Raw genomic sequence first — 25,421 nt, forward strand, 5'->3', positions numbered from 1 at the left:
CAGGCTGTAGAAGAGCCATCCTTTTCTTTCCAGACTATACCCCAAGAAGATAGATGCTACTGCTCATTGATCTAACTTTTTATTATCTCTTTTGACCTTGGGGACATTTACCCATGCTAAACATCCAAAGATGCATAGGAGTCTTATGAGTTGCTCTGGCAACTTCCCAAACATGACTTGGTATGGGAACTCACCGTCAATGCTCGGAATGAGGTTCATTTTGAAGGCTGCAGTCCGGATTGCATAGGGCCAGAAGCTCTTCAGTAACCTCCTTTGCATGAGCAGCATTCGCATCTTCTCACCCAAGCTTCTGTTCATTCTCTCCACATGTCCATTCTGTCTGCTATTGTACCCTACCATCATTTGCCATTCAATGCCCTTTTCATATGCCCACTGGAGTGCATCATTGCTTCTCCATTCTGTACCTTGGTCAGATTGTATTGCTTTCAGATTCTTTCCCATCTGTGTCTCAAGATACAATATGATTGTTTTGAGCTTGGGAAATGCGTGACTCTTTTGTAGCAAAGGCTGCGCATATACATACTTGCTGTAGTTATCAACCAGTACCAATGTGCATGTGTATTCCATCGTGTGCGACAAGTCGACTATCAAGTTGATGTGGATGAGATCAAGTGGAGAGACAGATTTCTCTCCACTACCTTGCCCCATTTGGGCTGCCGTGCTTTTGGATCGGATGCATGGCTCACACATTGTAGCAGTCCCTGGGTTTAGGTCTGCTGTGTCATTTTCTCCTAAGCAGTTGATGATGGCCCTTGTCTTATCTCGACCTGGATGTCCCAGATGTTCATGCCATAGTTGTTGTTTGGATATTTTGGCTTTGTTCTCAATATGCTCGAAATCTTCATCAACACCTTCAAATAATGACATTGATGTGATCATTGCATTTTCCTTCCATGTGTCGCCTTGAAACTCCAACAGTCCTTGCTCACGATTCTTGGATATTTTGAGTAGCATACCATTTGCTAAGTGTATTTGCCCTCCGGTTGAGTCTAGTGTCACTTGTGCTCCTTTGTCTGTCAGAGAATTTGTTGACAATAGGTTAACATTGAGATGCTGAACATACAATACATTTTGGAGAAAAACATCTCCATGACTTGTTGATATGCTAGCATCCCCTATAGCAGTCACTTCCAGAACCTCACTTCCAGCAGTGAATATGCACTTTCGGCAGGTTCTCGGACTAATGAGCATGCTATAGTTGTTTACCATATGATAGCTGGCACCCGAATCCAGGATCCAATGATGGTTCCCTTTTGAATCTGGGTGGCTCTGCCAACTTGGTGCGAAAGAGCACCAGGCTTCCTATTTGGGCCTGGTGAAGGGGGAATTTTCTGGTATGGTCACCAATGCATCACATTGACTGATCCTGTGTCCAGGCCTCTTGCAGATCCAACATCTGAGCCTTCGAGGTCTAGTGGCGACTTTGGCACTGGTGCTGTCAGCATCCTTTTCATCTTTCTCCTCCTTTCCGGGTGTCTCATCCTGGTCGTCACTGCTGACGACTCTGGCGCTTGCTTGATGGGGGTCAACTCTCAGGGTGGGGTTGTTCTCGATTGCCAACTGCCGAATAGATAGGGCAGTGGCAAGGGCGTTAAAACTAAGCTGGCTGATGGTGGCAATGGTCTCCTTGTACATTGGATGTCGGATAGTGCACTTTTGTAGATTAGAGAACAGAGTATCATCAGCGAATGGCTTTCCCAGTAAGCTGCTCTCTGTTTGGATGGTCCTTATTTCCTGGATAAGCTTTTGTATGTCTGAGTTGTGCATCCTTAGTTCGCCTAGCTGAGCAATCAATGCAATATGATGAGATATGGCAGTGGCCTCATTGGTGAGTCCATTTTCAATCTTCTTCCATACATGATGGAACATATGGTGCTCCCTGATGATGTCAAGAATCAAGTAATTGATATTGTGCTCTCCAGTGGTGTCAATGGTACTGTGTAATGCATTTGTCAAAGCATCATCAAATGTGCGGTTCCATTTGGGATGTTTCTTGTCATATGCTCCATCAAGATGCTTCATGGTGTGAGGAACACATCATAGAAAGGACTTGATATGGGCATTCCAACTATAATAGTTGTGCAATGTGAGTTTTGGGATGGGCTCAAGTAGTTTTGCTAGAGTACAAAAATTGTATGGCTTTCTGTTGTTGTCATGATCCGAGTTGGAGTCAGTTTCTTCCTCGGCATCATTGTCAATCACCTTTGATGGTCCTGGTTGGCTTAGTCAGTAGAGCTTCAGACTCTTAATCAGTTGAAGATTGCAGATAAAACACAACCGATCGGAGCCACTAGCAAGCTCTTGTACGCAGTCATATTACTTCTTGAATGCTTATATTATATTCATGTGATGCTATATACATGGTCATATATATACACTTAGTGATCTCCTTCAGCCTGTGCAAATGTGCGATGTGTCACTCCTCGTGTTACTCCTGTGTTGTCACCTCTTGTGCATTATTGTAACAACTCCTATGCATCCCACATGTGTTGCCACCTGTATGCACCTTTACCTAATTATTAGATTGCTTAAATTCTGTGGACCCCGTATGATTCCGCGGACCCCGTGAATCCCGTTGGGATGCTGACGCATCTTCAACTGTGTGCCAATGAGAGCGAAAGGCAATGACTGATTCTTCGAGGTGTACCGACAGCAGTTTTATGACACAGTCCGATTGCTGCCCGGTCAGATTTGATCTTTGAAGCTGTATGATTTCTTTGCATGACAAGGGATGGTGAAAGAATAAATATGGCAGGGAGAGGAAGAAAGGTGAAGGTCCGGGCAGTGCCGTGCCCATCTACACACTGCCAAAGACCGAGAATTTGCGAACAATCGATGGGCCATGCTCTTCGTAATCCTGCTTGTTGTAGCAGTACGAGTAAAAATCTGGCAAGGAACCCAACAGTGAACCTCCGTACCACACAGCATACCTCTGCATCTTGTGACTGATGACGTTGACCTCCAAACCTGAACTCCTCATCAAGCTTCCACTTGCCGTCTCGCTCGCTGCCAATCTCTGATCAACAATAGAGCGCAAATCCTTTTTCAGCCTCTGGCCAAAGTGTTGGAACATGGTTGAGCCACCGGAGAGGACGATGTTCTTGTAAAGTCCACGACGAACATCGATTGGAGATTGTTGAATGACTCCGTCGACAACTTCGGGCAACGGAGTGAGGAAGTCGGAGGAGGCGATTTCAGGGTTGAAGAAGATTTCGGGGGCAAGGAAACGCTCGTATCCGACATCGACGCTGTATTTGCGCCCAGTGACGGTGTGTTCGCCCTCGAAACGTTCGAAGTACTTGTAAGGGTCTTCGTCATAACGGCGGAACTCGCGGACGATGTCTTGGCAGACATAGGAGTAGTCTTCCTTGATCTTTTCGGCAACTTTCCTCGAGTCTTCGGGTGGGATGTTGGCTGCTTCGCCACGTTCCCGAAGAAGCTGCTGGACGAAGTAGGTGATGTCTCGACCGGCGATGGGGATGTGCTTGATGGCCGAACCAATGACGTAACCTTCTGCTACAGGGATAACGTGTGTGACACCATCACCCGAGTCAATGACGGTACCTGTGAGCGTACGGTCGATCACCTTGTTGCTTGTCCACGAAGCGGCAAGTGCAAGGACGGCCTGGACAGCAATGTATAGACCCTTGATGTTGAACGACTCGAACATGATTTCGGCGGTATTTTCACGGTTCTCAGGAGGGTTGAGCGGTGGTTCGGTGAGCATGAAGTAGTGGTCCTCGGGTTCGGCACGGAGGTACTTGAAGATGCACTGTTCCCAGAAGCGTTCCATATGATCCCAGTTCTCAATAAGGCCGTGACGAATGGGCTGGTCAACTTGGTAGGTTTTGGCATTGGCGTAGGCTTCGTCGCCGATGAAAAAGTCAAGGTCTTCAATACCACGTTTAGAGGCTAACGAAGAAGAAGATGAGATTCCCCCTGGCTTGGAGGGTGCCGATGGACGGGAGCCCGCGCCGGAGGAAGAGCCAGCTGCGGTGGTACGGGTAGCAATGGCAGTTGGGAACACGAAGGATGGGTCCGAGTTACCGGCGAAACCCATCTTCGTGTAGCCTGTACCATTGTCGAGCACGATGACGTTGGAGCGCGACATGTTGGCGACAGCAAAAGGGTAGCAAGAGGGTGTGACAGGTGGCTGAAGTGGACCTGTAGCTGTGATCGGGTCGTGTCGAGAAGAGTCAAAGTTGCTAGTCCGTATCTGCGATCCTGTCTAGATGCAGCCGGTATGCTGTGCTTATCGAATGGAGGCTCCGGTAAGAAAGGGTGTTCGGCTCAACACGACAGCGTCGTCGTCCGCAAAGTTGCCTTGCGAGACTGGGAAAATCGAGGGCGGGAAAGAGTGGCGAGTGAAGAAGAAGACAAGATGGATGGAATGTGTGGAGTCGACTCGGTTTGGCAGGTGGTGTGTGCGAATTGTTGTGCAGTGGAGAGTGAGAGTGAGCGAGTGCCGATTCCAAGGGTGGCTCGTGCGCTGCAAAAGCAGCTTGAATCGCGTGGCTCTGTAACGCTGACATCCACAGCCTCACACGTTCGGTTCCGAGCATTTTACAGATCGGGCACAACAGAAAGGGGTGGTCTAACATCTTTGTCTAATTTGAAGATCGTCGGATTGACCTCATCCCGCAGTATCGCGCCTAATGTGCAGGTCGCGCCGAAGCGGCTGTGTCGGAAATTCACCTCCGAGTCCCCTTCTTCGCTGCATAAATTTGTTTGTTCCCTACTTTTAAAAAAAGTTGATCCGCAGAACTTCGCATCGCTTGTACAAGGTTGATGCTCGTCATAGCAAGGCAAGCTAAGGCATTTCGCATGTGTCTTGGTCCGCGTTGATCGAGCTAATACGGTGCCTGGATGAGGGTTGAGACCACACTACGCCATTGTGTGCTGGGTCTATTCCTCTCTTTTCCCGAACAGTATCACCGCGGACAAAGGCGAAGGTGCTAAGCTGACACCTGCATTCATGTCGTAGCCACATCTACATCCCAAGAGTACAGCCTGCATCCCGTCCTTCTTCCGCTTCCACCTTGACTCCTGTCTCTAACCTTTCCTACACCTAGTGTCGTTTTAGGAGCAACATGAAGCTCCCGCTGGTCTCGACGATGCTCAGCCTTGCGCTGACAGCCTCTACCGTTGTCGTCCACGCATACCCATCCATCCCCTCTGAACTCGATGGGGAATCGATTGCCCGTATCAGCAAGCTCTCTCGAGAGGAAAGGGTCAAGTTTGCTGAATATCTCCTCGAAGTTCGCACTGCCTATGAATACGAGAAGCAGCAGCTTGCCCGCCGAGATGGTCTTCATCGACGTGCTTCTCCTTCGGGATCTTTCGCGCCCGCCAACATGCCTTGCCCCAACACCACTTCACAGCAAGGTCCTGGCTTCATTCGGCCCGCCCACACCAAGCAACTCTCAACCGCGGAGGAAGAGTACATCACTCGTCGTCGAACTAGCACCAGGGATGGCTGGGCACAATGGCTAATTAATTCGGCCAAGCTCGACAGTGTTCTCCCAGGCGGTGCTTCCAATTACACCTCATCGGAAGACAGGTTGCCCAGGCTTGGGTTTGCTTTGAGCGGTGGTGGCCTGCGTGCTATGCTCGTCGGTTCGGGAACACTGCAAGGCTTTGACGGCAGGAACGAGACCTCTAACCAGCGAGGTACCGGTGGATTGTTGCAATTGGCAGAGTACATTGCTGGACTCTCGGGCGGATCTTGGGCTACATCCTCCTTGTCCATGAACAACTGGGCCACCACTCAGTCTCTCAAAGACAACGTTTGGAACCTCGCATCAAATCTTATCGTCCCTAGTGACGGCAAAGTCTCGTTCTACGCATCCATTGTCGCGGCTGTGGCAGGCAAGCGTACTGAAGGCTACCAGACCAGTCTCACCGACTACTTTGGTCTCTCGATTGCAGACAAAATCCTCAATGGCTCCACCTACGGCAACAAGTTCAGTGTTGAATGGAGTGATGTCAAAAACACTTCCAGCTTCACTGATGCTTCCATGCCATTCCCCATCATCATCGCCGATGAGAGGGAGCCTGGAGAGCTAATCATTCCTCGCAACACGACCATCTGGGAGTTCAACCCGTACGAGTTTGGTTCCTGGAACCCGAATGTCTCGGCTTTCATCCCCATCGAGATTCTGGGGTCCAGCCTGGACAATGGTAGGAGTGTCTTACCTGACGAACAGTGTGTAGGTGGATATCAGACGGTGGCTTGGGTCACGGGTACATCAGCTACCCTATTCTCGAGTCTGTACTTGACTTTGATTACCAACTCAGCGGACAGCCTCATCGTTGATGCACTCAAGGAGATTGCACAGGCTGTTTCAAACGAGCAGAATGATGTCTCTCTCGTTCCAAACCCCTTCTACGGCTACACTGGTAACGGAAATGTCGAAGTTACCAACCTTCGTAACATTACCCTCGTCGATGGAGGTCTTGACAACGAGAACGTTCCACTTTGGCCACTGATCGAGCCAGCACGAGACATGGACGCAATCATCAGCATCGACAGCTCTGCCGACGTCACCAACTGGCCCAATGCTTCCGCCCTCTACCAGACATCACTCCGTGCTTAATTCCCCACCTATGCCGCCTACCCATTCCCCGTGATGCCCGACACAAACACAGTGATCAATCGCGGTCTCAACACCCGTCCTGTCTTCTACGGCTGCAACGCAAACACCAACGTCACCAACGCCGACTCTGCTTTCAACAATACGAAAACGCCTGTAATCATCTACGTGCCCTCGTACCCCTACTTGGCGCTCGCTAATACGTCGACCTTCAAACTCGACTACTCGGATCGTCGGGCTCAAGGGGTCATTGACAACTCCGTTGACGTAGCTACGCTGGGTGGAAGGGATAATCAGTGGCCTACCTGTTTAGCTTGTGCTCTGATGCAGAGGGGTTTTGAAAGGAGTAACACTCCCCGGCCCGAGGTATGCACACAGTGTATGAACAAATGGTGTTGGGATGGAGTAACTAACACGACCAGCCCAAGTTTGGCGTACTCGCCGTCAATCGGTGTGCCAGAGTTCGTGACGAGTAATGGGACTCTGCAGCAGACACCGCCATATACGGGTGGTAACGGATCGAACTCGCAGGCTGGTGATGCTAGCTCGCAGTCTGATTCGTCCAGCAATGCGGCGTTGGCGGGGCTGAAGGCTTCGACTCAGATTGCAGGCTTGTGGGGGATGACTGGCCTTCTTGCTGCTGGCTTGGCTCTCTTGTAAGCAGGCCTCACGATGTATTCAAGCAGCAACGCAAAAGTCCTTTCGTATTTCCTTATCTGTGTGATTAGCGTGTTGACATGAGACAACTGCAGGTAATGTATGAACATGTGTGTGTATGTTTGACGTGGAGTCGAAAAAGTGTTAGAAAAGCGGAGGTGAGTAGATTGAGCAATCTCTGCACCGCGACATTCTAAGATGACACTATGGTAGATTGGGTTTCGTCGCGCCAAGCTCGCTTACTGCGACTTCTTTGGAGGCTTGAGATTGGTCGGGGGCTTGACGACAAAGCAAGCCATTCCCAACTCGGTCGTGATCGTCGTGATGACATTGTGGCAGAAGTGCAAATAGAGCACAGCTGCGAATGCTAAGCTAGCATAGATAACCTGCAACTGCCTCTCTGGGCTAGTCTGAATGTATGACGATGGCAAGTTTGCATCGACTGCTAACAGCACTGACCAGACAATTGCGATGTTCCAGTAAGGGAAAGGAGACTTTGTGACGTGTGCAACGATGAGCAGTCCAACGTTGTATGCGAACCCGATGCCCCAGAAAGCCAAGAAGGGGAGCAAGGCGCGAGAGTCGGCAAGAATGAAAGCTCGGTTGGCTCGAATCCAGTAAACATTGGCCACGACCTGAGCAACCAAGGGTGTGAGGCCGAAAAGAGGGGTCAAGATGGATTGATTGCGGGACTTGCGAGCTGCAACGACATTACCGTACGAGCCGGCGATGTTGAAGAGCAAACCCAGAGCACCAAAAGTCATGAAAGCGTCGTTGAAGGGAAGGTTGAAGCGGCCAAGGTGCGTGCTGACAAAGTCGATCTTGGCCAAACCAGTTATATTGAGGATACCTCGGTCCCAGAAGATGGGTCCTCCCACGAAGCCAGTGAGCGCATAGATGAAGACAATCATGAGAATACCTTCGACAGGACCGCTGAAGGCGGAAAGGAAGAGTGTACCTGTGTGGAACTCTTCCCATGTGGTAAGGTAGAAGTTGGCGAGCGTAGCAACGAGCGAGCCCGGAGCCCAGACGGATCGACCGAGGTTGAGAGCAGCGCAGCAGAGGACACATTCGAGGGTTGTGTTGATCGCGTCGCAGCCGTGGTCGAAGAGCTCACCGAGGGGGCCAGCCATACCTGTCCTTCTCGCCTGCTTGCCATCAATCGAGTCCAAACTCTGGTACATGAACAAGCACAGCGCCCAGGTGTAGAAGACCCAGGGCGGCAAACATCTGCCTGCAGAGTCGGCGCGAGGTGCGAAGTCGATCTTGGCGGCGGCGCCAGGAATGCCGAAGTTGGCAAAGATCGGACGGACTGGAAGCAAGGCCGCGTCAGAAGGGAAAGCCGAGTGGAGCGCAAGCGTGTGTGCAGTGGAATCGAGCTTGAGTTGTGTCGCGCATTCGAGGCCGGGATCAGTGTAAGCGAGAGTAGCAAAGTTTATGAAGACGAGAAGCAGACCCGAGAGGGTAATAGTGTTGGGAGCGACGCTGGTTGGGAAGAGCGTGACTAGCCAGTTCCAGTATGGACCAAGAATGTATTTGGATACGAGCGACTTGTCGGTACCGCTGTACTTGTAGAGATGGAGGTTCTCGACCCTATGACGGGGAATGTAGTCGAACATGATGACGAGCTGGGGATGGCGCCTTCTCGCAGAAGCGCGCTATGTGGAACCTTGCGGAGGCGTAAGACGATAGCGATGTCGACAGTGGTGGAGACGAAGATGGTTCAAGGTAGCTGCTTCTGCTAGGTCGGAGGAGGTGCGGATCCCAGAGTGAAACGTGAAAAAGCAGCGCAGAAGCAAAGGGAACGTTGGGACGCATGCTGGAAGAATCACACTCCTCACGCTGTCATACATAGAAAAAGTTACTATACTTTTTCCTCCACACACACAAAGCGCGTTGCGCTGTTTGGAACGTGTGCATCTTCGTTTCTATGCTCTTCTGCGACGTCACTTTTCGTATCTTGTCGAGCCGTCCTCTTCGAGAGGTGTCGTACAACGCGTTCGGTCGCATGAAATCGGCGCTGTGCATTGCCGATGTTCCCGATGGACGATCCTCCACTTTGATTTTTTTTGGACCTCTTCTTCCTCGGAAGCTTCGCTCGCTTCGAGACACTTTGCCGCGGAACTAGCTTGAGCTTAGCAAGAAGACTGCCTCTCTCTTCGACAAACTCAGCTTGACTCTCACCCTCTCGTAGATTCTGCACCTATTGCAGACTCAGTGAAGATGCGCTGTACGAGACTCGCTCGAGCGGCAGCGGAGTCTTCCTCATCCGCAAGCACACCATCTCTCCCACGAAAAGCACGAGTCGCTATCATCGGCGCTGGCCCCTCTGGCTTCTATGCAGCATCCCGCATCCTATCTCGAGTACCATATTCCCAAACCGAGTCTGCAGCGTCACAGCCTCTCTCGATAGATATCTTTGACCGCCTACCCGTTCCTCATGGCTTGGTTCGATACGGAGTTGCACCAGATCACCCCGATGTCAAGAATGTCGAGAACAAGTTCGCCACGGTCTCGCAAGATCCGCGCTTGCGATTCGCTGGAAATGTCGATGTCGTCCATTCCCCGGCACATGACAGAGCCAAGGCGCAGTACCCGGATGCAGTGCAGGTGCCATTAGAGCTGTTGTCGCGGTACTATACACACATTCTATTCTCTTATGGTGCATCTACAGGCAGGAGTCTAGGCATCCCAGGTTCAGCACCCGGAGAGTTGGAAGGAGTGTACACAGCGTTGCAGTTCGTCAACTGGTACAATGGCCATCCAGCCTCTCATGACCCTACATTGCTTGCTGGGTCACACTTCAACGTAGACTTCACCAACAAGCATCACATGACAGTCATCGGCGCAGGAAACGTCGCTCTGGATGTAGCAAGAATCGTGCTCCGCTCGTCGATACCTTTCTTCGAGTCATCTTCAGGACGAGTCACTTCTAACAAAGCACCAGGTCTGTCGGCGTTGGAGGAAACAGATGTGCCCGAACCAGTGCTGGCCGAGTTGGCAAAGTGTAAGATCCGTCATGTCGACGTCTTCGCACGACGAGGACCGGCGCAGCTAGCTTTCACCAACAAGGAAGTACGAGAGATGCTCTCGCTCGAAGGCGTCGCTCTCCGTGCACCCGAGAAGGAGCTTCTCGTTTCTGCATTGGTGCAACTCGATGAATTGGCGGCAAAAGGCGCCGCTGATCCGGCAAAGGCCAATGAGATCGCCTCCGAGGTCAGAGTCAAGAAGCGTCTACTCAGCATCTTGACCAAGGGCAGCAAGAGCAAGGTCGAAGAAGAGGTCAAGACATGGGGCTTGAACTTCTTCCGCTCACCCGCGGCGTTTTTCGCGAAGGAGGGGGGTTCGAAACAGGTAGGCAGTGTAGAATGGGACGTCACAACACTGCAAAGTGGTCAACCAACAGCGGCGAATCTGGACGCCGCCGACCCCAAGAAAGCAACCTGGGGATCCGGCTCCACAGGTTCTACTCCTGCCGCAAGCAAGTCCACTGCAACAGGGAAGAAGGTCACCACCAAGACAGACATAGTCGTTTCAAGTGTCGGGTACCAGAGCGAGCCTCTCTTCTCACCTTCAGCTTCAACTTCTCCTGCCGTGGTAGAGGATGGGAGATTGGTGCAGCTACCTTTCGATCCTTCCCGTAAGATCGTTCCGAACGCAGGCGGAAGAATTATCGACCCGTCGACAAAAAATCCTATTCCCAACACATATGTCAGCGGATGGCTCGCAAGAGGACCGAGCGGCGTTATCGCAACGACTATGATGGACGCATACGGAGTAGCCGACGTGATTCTTGCTGATCTTCATTCGGCTGATCAAGCTCGGACTAGTGGTGGCGAGGAAGGTGGGGACCTATTGGTGCAGCTGCAGCGAGAGTCAAGCAATAAAGTCGTCGGCTTTGAAGGGTGGAAACGTATCGACGAGGAAGAGAAACAAAGAGGTCAAAAGCTTGGCAAGTTGCGAGAAAAGATCCTCACTGTCAAAGAAATGCTCGATATCGTCAATTGATCTTACACAAAAGCATGACCATGACTCTGTACTCTACACAATGCTTCACACAAGCCACGCATCAATATCTTCGATAGACAACGCTGCAATTGCTAGCTGGTATAATACAAACATGAATATGAGAAGAGAAAGGGGAAGGCCTAGTGACCAAGATCCTTAGCCGCAGCCTCAAAAGACTCCTTGAAGATGCTGCAAGCCTGGCTCAACTCCTGCTCGCTAATGTTGAGAGGAGGGATGAACCTTAACACGTCAAACGCTGACGTGCTCAACAGTAGCATGTCACGCTTGAGACACTCGGCGACGATCTTTGGTGCGATCTGCTCGACCTTCTTCGCTCCCATTGCCGCTGCTGTTGTGTTCTGCGAAGCTGCGTTGGTGGATGTGTTGGAGAACTGGACACCAATCATGAGACCTCGTCCGCGAACGTCCTCGATAAGGTGGCCGTATTCGGAGTCCTTTTTGAGACTGTTGAGGAAGGAAACGAGCTGGTCGGAACGCTTGGCGACATTGTCGAGGACTTTCTCCTCTTCGAAGGCCTTGATGACAGCGGTGGCAGCGGCGCAGGATACTGCGTTACCGGCGTAGGTGCCGCCCATGGAGCCTGGCTTTTGACGGCTCATGAGTTCGTTAGTTGATGCAATGCCGGAGAGGGGGAAACCATTAGCGATACCCTTGGCGAAGATGAGTACATCGGGGCGAACGCCAGAATCCTCGACGGCAAACATGGTGCCAGTGCGGCCGAAGCCTGACTGAACCTCGTCGCAGATGAGAAGGAGATTGTTCTCATCACAGATCTGGCGAAGACCGTGGAGGAAAGACGCGGGAGCTGGGACATAGCCACCCTCACCAATGACAGGCTCGATGATGATAGCAGCTGTGTCAGAGGGGGCAGTCTGCTGCTGCAATGTCAAGCGAACTTGGTAAAGCGACTGACGCACGAGCTCCTCGACGTCAGTGTCGACGGACAAGCCAAAGTGGGAGTAGAAGGGGAAAGAGGTTGCAAAGACACCGGGCATGAGTGGACCATGACCTTCACCGTAGATGGTCTTGGATCGAGTGAGAGCAGCGGTGGCAGCGGTTCGGCCGTGGTAAGAGCCTTGCATGACGATGATGTTTTGCTTCTTGGTGGCAGCTCGGGCGAGCTTGACAGCTGCCTCGACGGCTTCGGCACCAGAGTTCCAGAAGAAGACAGTGTCAAGGGAAGGGTGGGGGAGAATAGGAAGGAGGTGCTGGATAAGCTCGATCTGGGTAGCAGAAAAGCCGATGTTGACCTAAAGAGCGCATACATAAAGAGGAGCAGGATTTTCCGTCAGCAATCATCCTACCGTGTCTGCTCGGGGAAGCGCCATGGATGCAACTTACCTGTGCATGGGTGATCTTGCCACATTGCTTGGCAGCAGCCTCGGTCACCTTGGGGTGACAGTGTCCCAAATTGCAGACGCCGATACCGGAAGTCATGTCGAGCAGCTTGACACCCTTGTCAGTGGTGATCCAGCTGCCTTTACCATCCTCAAAGACGTGCTTCGAGAGACGGCCGATACCCTTGGTGATGTGGGACTCGCCAAAAGCGGCGGCGTCAAAGCTAGCTGCTAGCATAGTTGGATGGAAAGCTTGGGCCCTTTGGGTGGTGGAGGAGAGGTGACGATGCGATGATGAGGAGGAGCTGGAAGGTGAGACTGCGAGAGGTCCTCGAGTGAGGCAAGTCTTTATAGGCTGGGAGGAGAGGAAGGCACGCATGGTGAACCAAGTGACTCGGTGCTATGATTCGTCCTATCCTTGAGTTTGGGATTTGTCTATTGGAATGTGCACAATTAAGGAGCTGATAGCGAGGTCAGGTGCAATTCGTGGTGGGGAGATAGAGAATGAGACAAAAAGGATGCGGTAGGACGGCCCCTTATCAGTGCAATGCTGGGCTGGCAGGATGCACTGTTGAACGGACATCAGAGCATCTCGCGAAAGAGTCAGCCGATGGTTGATGATGACTGAGTTGCGAGTTGTGCCGGTTGAAGTCACGAGTGTGACACCCTGGATCAAGAAATTCTAAAAAAGCGCTCGCTCTCGGGGCTCCTTGGGCTGTAGAAGAGCTGGCGGAATCGCAATCTGAATGCAAAGACCCTTTTTTTGGCATCACGTGATTTCATAGTGTCTTGTTTTTTGTTTTGTTTTTTTGGCCGAAACAACTCTGGCTCCCTGCTTGGAAGCCTCGTCAAGACGCGACTCCTCGGCAACTTGCTGGGTGCGAGGCGAGATTTTATGAGAAGGCGCTGCCGCCCCCCGCACTTTATCTATTTTAGCCGCACTTAGCGCTGTCCATCTGTTGCGTAACTGGCAGTGCATCTCAACTTGCTCTTATCTCTTCTCGCGCAATCGGCAACTGCTCATCAGTCGCATCGGAGATCACAGCCGTGAGGAAAGACCTTGAAACAATGATAGCATTGGCTGAAATAGAGCCCTATGTCATACAGTCGCGAACAACGAAAAGCAGAACTGAATCCAAGAACTTGAGTAGGAGAAGGAGACAAACAAAAGAGATGATAATACATATTTGCTGTAGGAGAACGAGAATACGGTTTTATGCCGTCGATGGTGTAAGATGAGAATGGCAAGGTCTACGATGATATTCTCCTCACTGCCGAGACTGTGAGAAGCCGTGTCCACCAGCTGTTGCAGCGGTGAAAGCCTGGATACCGCCAGCTGCCTGGATGCTGTTCCAAGCCATGCGTAGAGGGCTGGTCGTAACGCCATCGCCACCGCTATAGCCCGAGTAATAGTTGTCACTGCTGTGGCCTTGCGAGGCGACTGAATAGTGCGGCGCCATCTGTTGGTGTTGGTGTTGGTGTTGGTGTTGGTGTTGTTGTTGTTGTTGTTGTTGTTGTTGCTGCTGCTGCATGTTGGCTTGCATCTCGAATGGGTCATCCAGGTACCAACTTTGCTGCTGCTGCTGCTGCTGCTGCATGTTCTGGTGTGTGGCTCCAGCCAAGCTCATGCCCATCATCTGTGAATGGCTTGAGAAGCCTCGACGTCCGGGCGAAAGACCGCTCGAGAAGCGCAGCGAGCCAGGGGTGCGGCCCGGAGTCAAGCCCGAGCCCATGCCTAGGCCGGCACCAAAGCTAGCACCGCCGAAGCCCATCTGTCCTGCACCGCCTCCCATAGCCAACTGCATCTGCAAGCTTGCGCTCGAGTTGGGTGAGAGTGAGCTTCGATGCGCCAATGCAGCTGCAACGCGTGCTGTCGATGAAGGTGATTGCATGCCGTCGTCCACGTGGCCCTTCTGACCCATCGATCCCCGCATCGACGACATTGGCGAGCTGATGGACCACAGTCGCTTGGGAGATGTCACGGAGGAGTTGCCAGAACTGCTCTCTTCGGTCGAGCCCTTGGTCTGTCGACGCAAGGGCGATCCACGCGAAAAATCGCCCTCCATTCCGTTCGAAAAGACGAAGGCGTTGCCGAGCGCAGAGCCTCGAATGGCGTACATCGAAGGTGAGTATCCGTATCCGAGCTGCACGTTGCCTTGGCCTGCCATCTTGCGCTTCCTCGCACTGTGATTGGCCGTGGCCTGTATTGAGGGCGGTGGCATCAGCGTAAAAGGGCTGCTCGGGGGACTGCTGGCGCTGTCGATCAGACCGGGGATCTTGCTATAGTTGCTCCCTCCGATGCTGCCGCTGTACATCAAAGATCCGACGTGCGGGCGCACTGGCGTCATCGAGTCAAGCCCGTTGATCGCCATCGCAGCACCTCCACGCGGACCACCAGTCTGCGGCTGCGTCTCGAGAAGAGGTAATCGGTCAGCCATGACTGGCTGACCATCGCCCTTGACCTTCTTGGCCGATCGTCGACGACCTGTCTCTTTGTCCGACTCATCACCGCTGTCGCCGGCAGTTTCGCCTTGGGTCTTCTTGCGCTTAGGCTTGTTGCGCTTAGGTTTGTTGTGCTTCTTGGCACTATTGTCCGATGCGTCGCCACCCTGCGAAGACGGCAAGCCATTGTCATCAGACACAGCCAAGGCCCTCTCGACAGCATCAGAAGAGTCCATAACCTTGTTGATCTGGTTCTGCTGCTGTTGCTGTTGGCGAGCCTTGGCAGCTTCAAATTTCTGCGGGACAGCGTTGTACAGGCCGTTCTGGAATCGGTCCTCATGGTCAGGCTTGATGCCCCACCAGCCTCCTTTGCCTGGCATGTTGGCTTCGCGCTCGATCTTGACGAAGCTCTTGTTGAGACTGAGGTTGTGTCGGATCGAGTTTTGCCAGCCTCGGTCGCCCTTTTCGAAGAATGGGTAGGTGGAGCTGATCCAATCGTACACTTCAGAGAGCGAGAGGCGCATGTCTGAGGAAGACTTGATGGCTTGACCGATGAGACCGGCGTACGAGACTGAACTAGGCTTGGCCTTGGACTGTCCATATCCTGGAGGGAGCAGATAGTAACGAGCAGGTGGCTCTTCAAGAAGTGTGCCAGCCTCGAGCGCTGCCTTCAATTCCTCTGAGACGAGCTTCACTAAACGACTTCCGTCCGGCTGGTCCCATCCAATCTCGTCGCCGTTCTGAACAGAGGGAGAGGTCTTGGTCATGCGTTCGAAGTCCTGGCATGGCAGGTCGACGACCTTAAAGGCGGCTTGGTCCGTTGCAGAACCGCTGGCCACCTTTGACTTCTTAGACTTCTTACTCGAACCGCTCTGCAGAGCATCTTTGGCGTCCAAACCACCACCAGGGATGAAGTTCTCGGCAGACTCGGTGACAGACATCTGCATTGCGGGTTCGGCACTACCAGCGCGAATCACCATGTTGACAGCGACCGTGCCATGCCCAGTGGGAGGCTGCATCAACTGTGATGCACTGACGCCAGCAACCTTTGTTGCCTCGCCAAGCTGCTTGCTGGGAGAAGGGGGAGAGTCGCTCTGCACGCGTCTGATCTCGGCGGCTTTCTTGCCCTTCTTGTTGCGGTTCTGCGCGGCGGTGTTCGCAGCTTCATCCTCGACCATAGGTGGCACAGCATCGCGAATGTCCTTGCTCGGCTCAGGCAGCGGCAGCTTGGTCTCAACGTTAGGTGCAGACACGGTGCGCGGCAGGCTGGAGCCGAACACGTCGGCGGGGCTGATGGTGTCAATCTTGCGCGAGCCGGCTCGTCTGTGTTTGCTTCCGCTGGGGCCGGAGCCCAAAAAGTCACGGATGTTGCCGGAAGGCTGACGATTGTGGCGCAAGTCGAGGGCAGTGCCGGACTGAGCACGGACAAGGGCGCTGCGTGGACTGGCGAAAGGAAGCTTGCCACCGATCATCTCGTCACCTGCTGTACCTGCTCGAAGGGATCGACCGATGCGCAAAGGCGGTGCAGTGGACAACATGAAGCCCTTGCCAATGCCACCATCCAGATGGACGGCTTCTGCGAGTGATGCAGGAGGTGGATCGAGAGCGGTACCACCTGGTGCAGAGAACAGCAGGCCACGCTTAGCGCTGAAACCGACAGGCTTGCCGAGGCCGGGAACGTCATCATGTTGGACATGAATGTCATCGTCAGCATCAAAGTCGAGGTCGCTCATTCGGCTCGCGACGCCAGAGACGAGGCGACCAGACAGTGGCGACATGACAGCGACACCCTGCGAAGAGGAGCGCATGAGCGAAGAGTTGGCCGAACCCTGTGCGCTAGCCTGTCGAGCATGGAAGAACCCAGCAACCGAGGGACTGACACCGATGAGCTCGGGTCGAGATTCGTCAGCAGAATGAAGGAAGTGGGCAGCGGGGGTGAAGGACGAACTGCTGCGCAAGCTCGAGCGGTTAGCATCGGTTCCCTTGCGCAAGCTCGTCAGCGGCTCAGCATCCCAAGCAGAGAAGGTGATTGGACCGGGCGTGGAGTGAATGTTGCAGAGCGCCTCGAGGGAGTCGAAGCCGGGCTGACTGGGCGAGATGCCGTGCATGGTGAAATCGTAGTGCTCGCGCGTTGTCATGCGTGTGTGCATGTTGTTCGGGCTGGCGCCAATCGTAGTCCATCGCAGCGCTCTGGCGGAAGAGGATTCCAAGGGTGTGCCACGCACAACAGAGTCGGGCGACTTGCGTCTCTTGTTGCCCGCATTGGGTGTGCTGATCACAAGCGAAGCGTAGTCTGGGTTGGCTGCCTTGATGGCATCAGCCGCAGCTGCTGCTTTGACTGCCTCCCTCTGCTCATACTCTTGGCGCGCGGCCGCCTCAGCCTTGTCCTGTTCCTCGATCCACTTGCGTTGAGCTGCCTTCTTCTGTCTGAGCTTCTCCTCCTTGTACAGCCGTCTTGGGCTGGTGTGTTGTGCCATGACCTTATCGAGGAAGCTGAGACCGCTCATCTTGGAGTCCAAGCCATCGAGAGCGGCAGGCGCTGAGGTGCCGGTAGAGCTTTCGGACAGGGTTCTGCGATGCGATGCGCCCCAACCATCGGCAGCGAGACCTCCGCTCAGGCCGGCGTTCTGCTCTTTGGTGATGAAGCAGACACCCGAGTCATCAGCATCCATGAGAGGGCTGCAGAAGGTGGCGCCGTTCTCAACGGGAGACTTGAGTAATCGTAAAGTACCTCTGGGACTGACCCAGGCACGTCGGCTGAGCTCCTCGAGCGAGGTGCATTCGTGCACCTCGTCACTGACACGGACGAGGGGCGAAGACTCAAACGAGACGGTTCGCACACGTGAGCGGCGGCTGGAGAAGGCGCTCTGCAATGCTTCGGGTGGAGTCGCTGGATCAGGACTGGTATTGAGGTCGAGGTCAAGACCGATCCTGGTAGCTGACTTGATGCTGCTGCAACTGCCCTTCTTGGCATGCGTTCTTGTTGGCGGTGTGCGGAATGAGCAAGTGGATGCTACCTCGGGCGACGACTGCGCAGCGATGGAGTTGGGCGTTGCGAGAAGGTCATGGGATGTCTTGGTGGAAGAGGAAGCGATGCTCGCGTTAGCTGCGGCGCGTTCACGCTCACGTCTCAGACGCCACTTGTGCTTCTTGAGCTTTAGTCGACGCCTTTCTTCGGCGTTGCCGACTTGATCGAGACTGGGATGCGCTTTAGGTGAGCCAGACGAATCTTGAGGCTCGACGACGGCGGTGAAGAAGGAGAGGCCAGGGCTGCTAGTGTTGCGTGACCATGTGGGCCCACCGGCACGTGCCAAGGGAGAAGGAGCTGCGAGACGCGGCTGCGATGCGCCAATCTTGGATTCATTCGGCTTGGCAGCCTCAGCTACTTCGGTCTTTCCACTGGAAGATGCACCTTGACCTGCTGCCGTGACTTTTGCCTCATTCGCTTTCGATGATGTCGTCGAGGCAGAAATTGTAGAGGCAGATGTAGTGGGCGAGAAAGGCTTTCGCTCAGCTTTGAGGAAGGCAGCCACGCCAGCCTTTGTCCGCTCGTAGTCTTCCCTAGTCAAACGAAGACCCATGGCTTGTGCCCTGGTGAAGAAGTCTTGGGCATCCTTGGAGAGTTCAGAGCCGGTTGGCGCAGCAGCATCGGATGGTGCTGCTGTGATTGTCAAAGAGTTGGTGGTGCCCAACTGCAGGGTTGAAGCGGCAACAGAGGGTTTTGAGATGCACGCTGATGTCAGTGCAGAGGACGAAGTCAATGGTGATGAAGCTTTGTTGGCTCCATGGGATGCTACGGCAAGCCTTGCTCGGATGCCAGGAGGGCCAGCTGTGCACGCGTTTGAAGATCCAGGTGCCAAAGTTGTGGCTAGCGATGAAGACGGTTCAGCGTCATCTTGACTGGAGGCGGCCGTGGCAGCATCCTCCATGCTGGCTGGAGTTCCGGATCGCGAGCCGGATGGTGTGGGACTGGCATGAATGGCCTGTACGAGTGAGTTGCCGGTGGCATTGCTGGTGAGCATGGAGAACTTGGCGCGTCGATTGCCTGGACCAGATCGCGAAAACGTGCTGGGAGCAATGCTGGTGGCTCGCGTTGCTGGGGTAGCAAAGGGTGTGCTGGTAGATGTAGGCGAGTAGTCGGATGAGGACGAGGCGGGTGGATAATTGGAGCTTGAAGAGCCAAACGAACGTGGGTTGGAAGGCGTCGTCATGTTGCAAAAAAAAAACCACGTTCGAGCGCGCGATGGGAGTCTAGTCTCCCCGTTCACGCTGATGAGATATGGTGGCCCGGAGATGCTGGGACGTGGAGGCGATTCCCGTGTCGACGAGGTGTGTGACCAGACGAGTTGCTTTGGTCGCGTGTGTTGATGACGATCCGGTTCAGCGCGCGAGTTCCGCCAGGCGCGCGTTTGTGACAACGGAGGTGATGGTGCAAGACGAAAATGGTGGTGATGGAGATAAGGCGAGAGCAGCAACGGTGAAAGAAGATGTGATATGGGTGGGTCACGAGATGGGAGTGTGAAGAAGTGAAGGAAGTGAAGAAAGAGGCAGAGAGAGAGAGAGGAGGGCAATTCTGCGTCAACTGGAAACGCGTAAGAAGTGTGAATGTGCAGTCACAACTCTGCTGGCTCGAGTTGAATTTTTTGAGCGCGACTCAAATTTGACCTCGACGTGATTGAGCGTGTGAGAGGGTGAACAGAAGCTCTTCTCATTCGATTCAGACATTCGGTTCAGATATTCGATTCAGATATCTTCTCAACGAACAGCAGTAGAGCTGAGCCACTGAAGGCATCTCTGCAGTAGATGCTTGAGTGAACGAGGAGAAGCTTTATTTCAAAACCATGATAGATTGATGAGAAGCGCCCAGATACCAACAGCAGGCACGAGACCACAGACCGAACCAATGAATCCAATGCTGAACTGCGTATAAGCAGCTAGATGCGACAAGAGAGTTGCCCGCCTGCCTTGGTCCGAGTGCGTCTTTTCCCTCGACTTCAGTGCTGAGCTCTCTTCTTCGGGGTCAGAGTGAACAAATCCATTGACCGCCTGCCAGGTGGCATCCTGTACCATCTTCGGTGGCTGTAGAAACGTCTGCTGGCTGCATCCAGAGTCGTTTTCTTCCCGGCTAAAGCTGAATGGGCTCGATGAGGGGCGGCACAGCTATGCTTCCTCCTGTCATGTCCGACGCCTTGACTTTGGGCATCCCTTCATAGGATGAGTCCGCCGCCCGCAGACATTCAAAGGCAGAGCCGCTCGGCGTTGAGCAGAAGGTTACACAAAACAGACAGGGCAAGTGCGTCCGAGGTCTGGACTGACAGCACCTAACGTTCTCCGAGCCTTCGACGTAGCCACGCATTTCAAATCCTTTTTCTGCCTCTCACTTGACTACAGTCGCACACATATCGCTGCCCCGTCTACAATCAAACTGCATAGCAAGTCCCCCCTCCTTCCATCTCCCGCTAACATCAGCACTTTGTACCGTGCCTTTCTTGCCCCTTTCCTGCGCAGGCAGCCTCTTGCCCCTTTCCGTGTCGGCGGCGAGTCCAGAAGCAAGCAGTTCACCTCGACCGCCGCTCTCTTTTTCTCGCTTCTCTCTGTATTTCCCATTTCCCGCGCTGTCACTTTATGCGTCGCGTGCATCTTCGCGTTCGGGTCGCGTCACATCACGTGCTCTCATGGATTTGTGCAAGCGATTCCCGATTAGCCAAAGAGCACCATTAGTATCAAGCACTTGACCGATACTTTGACAGTCTTCTGTATGAAGTACGTGCCTCGAATATCGTTTGACCACAAGTATCGATTGCGATGAGGAGCATAACTAAGTACATGATACATATATCCCAGTGTTCTGTGTATACATGTATGATACAGGAACGATCAGTCCGAAGCATAGCGTGGAGCCTACGGGGAAACAATGTCGGCTGCCGACGCCCTTTGAGACAAAGTCTACATCGGTGATGATCTGCAAATTGATGGCTCCATATAGAAGCAGATCGTTTGTAAAGCGTTGAGCGACTCGTTTCCATGCTGCGACTTCGGCTTTTGGCGTATCTGTAGGCACGATCAGCAGCACAGGTCCTTCAGACGACACAATGCGTAACAAGGGACCTATCGGACGAGGTTGTGTCCAAGTCGCAGAAAGTTCTCCGCTGCACAGAGCGTCACCACTGTCCATCGTAGCCTTGCTGGAAATGAATCTTGTTGGTCTTACCGATGTCTACCTCGTTGAAAATTGATTTCACTCTCGCTTTGGCCTCTTGCGTTGGCGGGAACAGTAGATCCAATGGCAATGCAGCCGGTCTTGGCCGTAGTTATCGAACACTTTTCCGATGCAGCGGAGGGCAACGCACAAGCGCTTTCGTGACATCGGAAGCGCCTCGTTGTCAAGCAACCCACATCTTCATATCACTTGCTTGCGCAAGTTGCGTTTTCCAATCTTGGCATGAGTACTGTATTTCACATCACTCCGAGCACCATCAGGCTGAGTGTGTGGTGGGTGAGGCCTGCCCTTGCGTGGATGCGAGCTATGACTGCAGCCGTCTACCTATGGACCCACAGCTTCTCAGCGCCTAAGAGCGAGAGTGCCGATTTCATCTCGGCTCCACTTGGTGCAGCCTGAGCTTGTCGAGGCTTTACGATCGAGCTATCTCTTCCTTTAATAAGCAGATGCTACGTCGAGCAGCTGAGTCATGCCGCCCTCATTCTAGTCACAAGCTCCTGCGGTCGGCTATTCAATCGACGACATTTTGGTCACTCGCCAATCACTTCGGCTACCGTCATTGGGATCCATATGGAAGGTGTCAGCTTCGCAGCATCGCTGCATGCAGCAACGCTCGACTCTCAGGGCGCCACGACGCTGCTGCTAAAACCAACAAAGAGAAAGTCGAGACCGTCTGCAAGCTCCTCTAACGGCTCCATCTCCGCAAAGGCCAAGGATTTCCTCAACAGGAGTAAGAGTTTCTTGTCCGCATCCTCCTCTTCGTCTTCGGTCGGCACGCGGAATTCTCTCTCTCTTCCATCGCCAAGAAGCAGCGAGCATGGACATCGCAGAAGGCCGGACTCCGTGTTGCTCGACGGCCAAAGCGTCTTCGCTTCCTCAGCATCTTCCAGGTTTGCGAGCGCTGAGTATAGACGTAGTTCCCAAACACCACCAAGCTTTCACAAGCTTTCAAGTCCGAATCAGCTCCAGTCACCACGTCCCCAGAAGATGACTTTGCAGCCCAACACTGACCCCAATCAAACATGGATTTCTACGCTTGTCGACAATGACTACATTTCGCAGGAGCACTTCAGTCCTCCCAGCTCTCCGTGCTCCCATTGCGGAAAGTCTGACTCAGACCTGGAGCCAAGTCGTGCATCAAGCATGCTCGACCGTGATCTTGTCTCGCTCTCGTCGTACGAAGGAAGCCCACAGCTACCGCAACCTGATCTTCCGCCCTTGTTAAGCGCATCGATAGCTCAACAGCTTGCTTGTTCGTTCGATGCAGACATCTCGTATACCCCATGGTCAGCAGACTATCAAAGTTTGCTCCGACCCAATTTTATACCCGGCTCAGTGTAAAAGCAGTATAACGGACGCCCTCGCACATCGGCAACATAGTTCAGCTCGTGCTTTGCGACCTGAGAGCTCACAGCACTTTGTCGCTATCGGCCCCATAAACACGACGTAAATTTCAGGAGATCGCGTAATTTAAGTTTGATGCTTGCAGAACGTTTGCGACTGTTGGTTCTGATGGCCCTCGCAAGGGACACGAGGATGCGTGACCCTGAGAGCTAAAATAAGTCCGAAGCACGCACCCGACTCTTCGTCTTCGCCTGATCAGGATTCGGCTTCAAAGGCCCGATGGATGCCGGAGGGGGATCCTCATCACCATCATCCAAGTCGAAGGTGAGTAGAGACTTGCCCTTTGACGCCTTTTCTTTCTTCCGCTTGGTTGCGGACTTGCTGGCTGCCTTGTCGATTTCGTTATGAACGCCTTTCCGCTTGGTTCGAGTTTGAAACAGAACACCTTGCCCAGAAGCTGGGTCTTGCAGCTTCGGCTTGGCCTTCTTCAGCCCCTTGTAGCCGGCTTCATCCGAGTCAGACTCCTCAGCATCCGACTCGAAGATTGCTTTGTACACGTCCAGGGATGGCTTAACATACGTGAGCGTGTCTTTACCTTGTCGCTCGTCGTCCCCCATCCCAACCACTCCTTCTTCCGCAGCCGGATCGACCTTGGAGGCTGGTGAAGCAGCAGATTGGACTTCGAGAGATAGTGGTGTGGGACCAGCAGCAAGAGCTATAAGCTGATCTTTGTTTCGTTCCCAGTGTTGGTCTACCCGAATTCCAGACTTGCTCTTCGTCGACTTGCTTGATCCATAGAACGGGTCTGGATCGTCCCAGTCTGGCCTTTCCGCTGTGTTGTTTGTCTGAGGATCATCTCGCTCGTCTGCTCTGCGCTTGCGAGAGATGGCAGGCTCAGGTATGCCGAACCGCTTGCAGATCAGTCTTTCAGGAGCCCAAGGCTCGGTTTTGCGTGTAAGATGACCGAAATTGCCCATTCCAGCTGCTTTTTGCGCTGTATTAAGCTCTTTCTCTGGCTCTTTGCCCTTTTCATCGTCCTTCGACCGAGCTGTAGATGCAGGAGCTGGGTGTCGTAGACCTGGAGTAGCACTGGTCGCTTTCGTCTCGTGCTCCATCACCGCAGCACTCGCTGTTGTGAATCTGCTCGCTATGACTGAGCTCATCGGGCGGAACATACTTGCGCTCTTCGCAAACTCTCGCAACTCGTTGCTGAACTGCTCCGCAGTGAGTTCTGGTGGAACGGGCAGCTTCTTTGCTTCCTCCGATCCTGGATTGAGCTGAAACCTGAGGTATGTGAGATAGCGACCTTGTTTGGCGAGATCGGCGCCGAACGGTGCGAAGCCTTGCAGGGCTTGTTTTGCTGTAGCGACATCTAGTCTTGGTACATCGACGTACTGTGTCTGTCGAGGTTGAGATGGTGATGCTGGGAGAGGCAGGTTGGAGCTGGCCGCAAGTCTTTCCTGAGCTTTGGCAGATAGGAAGGCTGCAATGGAAGGAGGCGGACCGGGAATCTTAGCTTCGCCGAGCAATTGGCCTCTTGTGGTAGGAGACATCGCAGCTGCTCTCATTCCGGATGCTGCGTGGTCAGGAGCATGGCGCTTCCACACCCTGATTGGGTCCGGTTGCCATCCATCAGGAACGGGATTAAGCGGGAAAGATGGTTCCGGAGGTACAGGCTCCGTTGCGAGACGGAAGCCTAGCGGTATAGGACGGCCGTCAGGCGATGCCTCGTCTTCTGTCGACGATGTTCCAGCTATCGCCGTCTCGACTGCTTTCCTTGCTGCTCCTCGACTGCTGGCAAGGGCCTGCTGCAAAGTCTGTATTTCCTCTGCTCCCAGCCCTTTTCTGCCTCCTCCTTTTGCCTCATACTTGAGCACTGGTGTTGGCGGCGGAGCAAACAAGTGCTTCATGTCCTCCAACGTGATATCCGAAGAGCTGGCAACCTGTCCACCGTTTGAAACCAAAGCCAACAGCCTGGCCTTCTTCTTTGCATCCACCCTCGGCCCGAGTCCTTGTCCTTCCTTCCAGCCCATCCGTCTTAAGAGCTTCCATCCTGTACCTTCTTTACGTTGAACGCCGGCATCCCCAAACAGCGCACTCGCCAACGGATCTGTCGCCTTGCCTCTCAAGCCCGCTATCGCATCATCTTGTCCGAATCCAGAGGTAGCAGAAACTTGCTGTGCAGCTTTCCAATCTTCCAAGTCCTCCTCATCCATAAAGTCTTCGACTCTCCTAGCTGCGTTTGTGTGTACTTGTTTGCCGGCCTTCTTATCCGACCGAGAAGACCGGAAGGTTGAAGGAGTCCATCCATCCTTCGAGCCTACGGTGTTGAAGTAGCCGGCGGAGAAGCCGCCAGTGAAGGCGCCGTGGAAGCGACGTCTCCCTTGAGCATCGCGAGCTTCTTGCTGCCATATTGGCTTGAGCTCGTTTGGGTCCTTTTTATGGCTATTGAGAGACGGGAGCGGTGTACCTATGACGCAAAAGTTGGATGTCAGGTCTGCTAAGTCATCGGAGTCAACATCGCGGAGACGGCGACGCAGGCGGTCTGTTGCCATGACTGAAGGTTCAGCAGCGCTAACGGTCGACCATGTTGTGCGTTTGCTATTCGAGTGCTGCTGAAGAAGTCTCGAATGTGATGGAGTTCGTTGGGCTGGAGACGCGAGGCTAAAAAGTCAGATTCTGCAGCTTTGGTCTTTGGCGCCCGAGTAACATAGGAAGTTTCAGCATTTCCTGCCTCTGGTCGTCTTGACGCCTCCGCTGCCCGACGGAGTTGCAAGT

At 53.4% G+C, this 25,421-nt stretch overlaps 8 protein-coding genes across 8 annotated transcripts; 3 read left to right on the forward strand and 5 right to left on the reverse strand.

Annotated features, from left to right (window-relative positions):
• Positions 1 to 2,818: 2,818 nt before the first annotated feature.
• Positions 2,819 to 4,132, reverse strand: UHO2_02055 (putative ARP3 - actin related protein; the record flags this gene model as incomplete). The annotated part of the gene is made up of 1 exon (XM_041559492.1): positions 2,819 to 4,132. One exon carries the CDS (start codon positions 4,130 to 4,132, stop codon positions 2,819 to 2,821), a length of 1,314 nt encoding a protein of 437 aa, XP_041415426.1.
• Positions 4,133 to 5,111: 979 nt separating this feature from the next.
• Positions 5,112 to 7,274, forward strand: UHO2_02056 (putative lysophospholipase (lpl); the record flags this gene model as incomplete). The annotated part of the gene is made up of 2 exons (XM_041559493.1): positions 5,112 to 6,609; positions 6,670 to 7,274. 2 exons carry the CDS (start codon positions 5,112 to 5,114, stop codon positions 7,272 to 7,274), a joined length of 2,103 nt encoding a protein of 700 aa, XP_041415427.1.
• Positions 7,275 to 7,510: 236 nt separating this feature from the next.
• Positions 7,511 to 8,890, reverse strand: UHO2_02057 (uncharacterized protein; the record flags this gene model as incomplete). Its single annotated transcript, XM_041559494.1, has 1 exon — positions 7,511 to 8,890. The coding sequence occupies one exon, from the start codon at positions 8,888 to 8,890 to the stop codon at positions 7,511 to 7,513; it is 1,380 nt and encodes a 459-aa protein (XP_041415428.1).
• Positions 8,891 to 9,494: 604 nt separating this feature from the next.
• Positions 9,495 to 11,279, forward strand: UHO2_02058 (uncharacterized protein; the record flags this gene model as incomplete). Its single annotated transcript, XM_041559495.1, has 1 exon — positions 9,495 to 11,279. The coding sequence occupies one exon, from the start codon at positions 9,495 to 9,497 to the stop codon at positions 11,277 to 11,279; it is 1,785 nt and encodes a 594-aa protein (XP_041415429.1).
• Positions 11,280 to 11,419: 140 nt separating this feature from the next.
• Positions 11,420 to 12,875, reverse strand: UHO2_02059 (putative 4-aminobutyrate aminotransferase; the record flags this gene model as incomplete). The annotated part of the gene is made up of 2 exons (XM_041559496.1): positions 11,420 to 12,550; positions 12,642 to 12,875. The coding sequence occupies 2 exons, from the start codon at positions 12,873 to 12,875 to the stop codon at positions 11,420 to 11,422; spliced, it is 1,365 nt and encodes a 454-aa protein (XP_041415430.1).
• Positions 12,876 to 13,905: 1,030 nt separating this feature from the next.
• UHO2_02060 (uncharacterized protein) lies at positions 13,906 to 19,290 on the reverse strand (the record flags this gene model as incomplete). Its single annotated transcript, XM_041559497.1, has 1 exon — positions 13,906 to 19,290. One exon carries the CDS (start codon positions 19,288 to 19,290, stop codon positions 13,906 to 13,908), a length of 5,385 nt encoding a protein of 1,794 aa, XP_041415431.1.
• A 2,579-nt stretch (positions 19,291 to 21,869) lies between these two features.
• UHO2_02061 (uncharacterized protein) lies at positions 21,870 to 22,640 on the forward strand (the record flags this gene model as incomplete). The annotated part of the gene is made up of 1 exon (XM_041559498.1): positions 21,870 to 22,640. The coding sequence occupies one exon, from the start codon at positions 21,870 to 21,872 to the stop codon at positions 22,638 to 22,640; it is 771 nt and encodes a 256-aa protein (XP_041415432.1).
• A 212-nt stretch (positions 22,641 to 22,852) lies between these two features.
• Positions 22,853 to 25,198, reverse strand: UHO2_02062 (uncharacterized protein; the record flags this gene model as incomplete). The annotated part of the gene is made up of 1 exon (XM_041559499.1): positions 22,853 to 25,198. The coding sequence occupies one exon, from the start codon at positions 25,196 to 25,198 to the stop codon at positions 22,853 to 22,855; it is 2,346 nt and encodes a 781-aa protein (XP_041415433.1).
• Positions 25,199 to 25,421: the final 223 nt, after the last annotated feature.

The sequence above is a fragment of the Ustilago hordei genome (genome assembly GCF_900519145.1).
Source record: "Ustilago hordei strain Uho2 genome assembly, contig: UHO2_contig_03, whole genome shotgun sequence".
Taxonomy (NCBI): domain Eukaryota; kingdom Fungi; phylum Basidiomycota; class Ustilaginomycetes; order Ustilaginales; family Ustilaginaceae; genus Ustilago; species Ustilago hordei.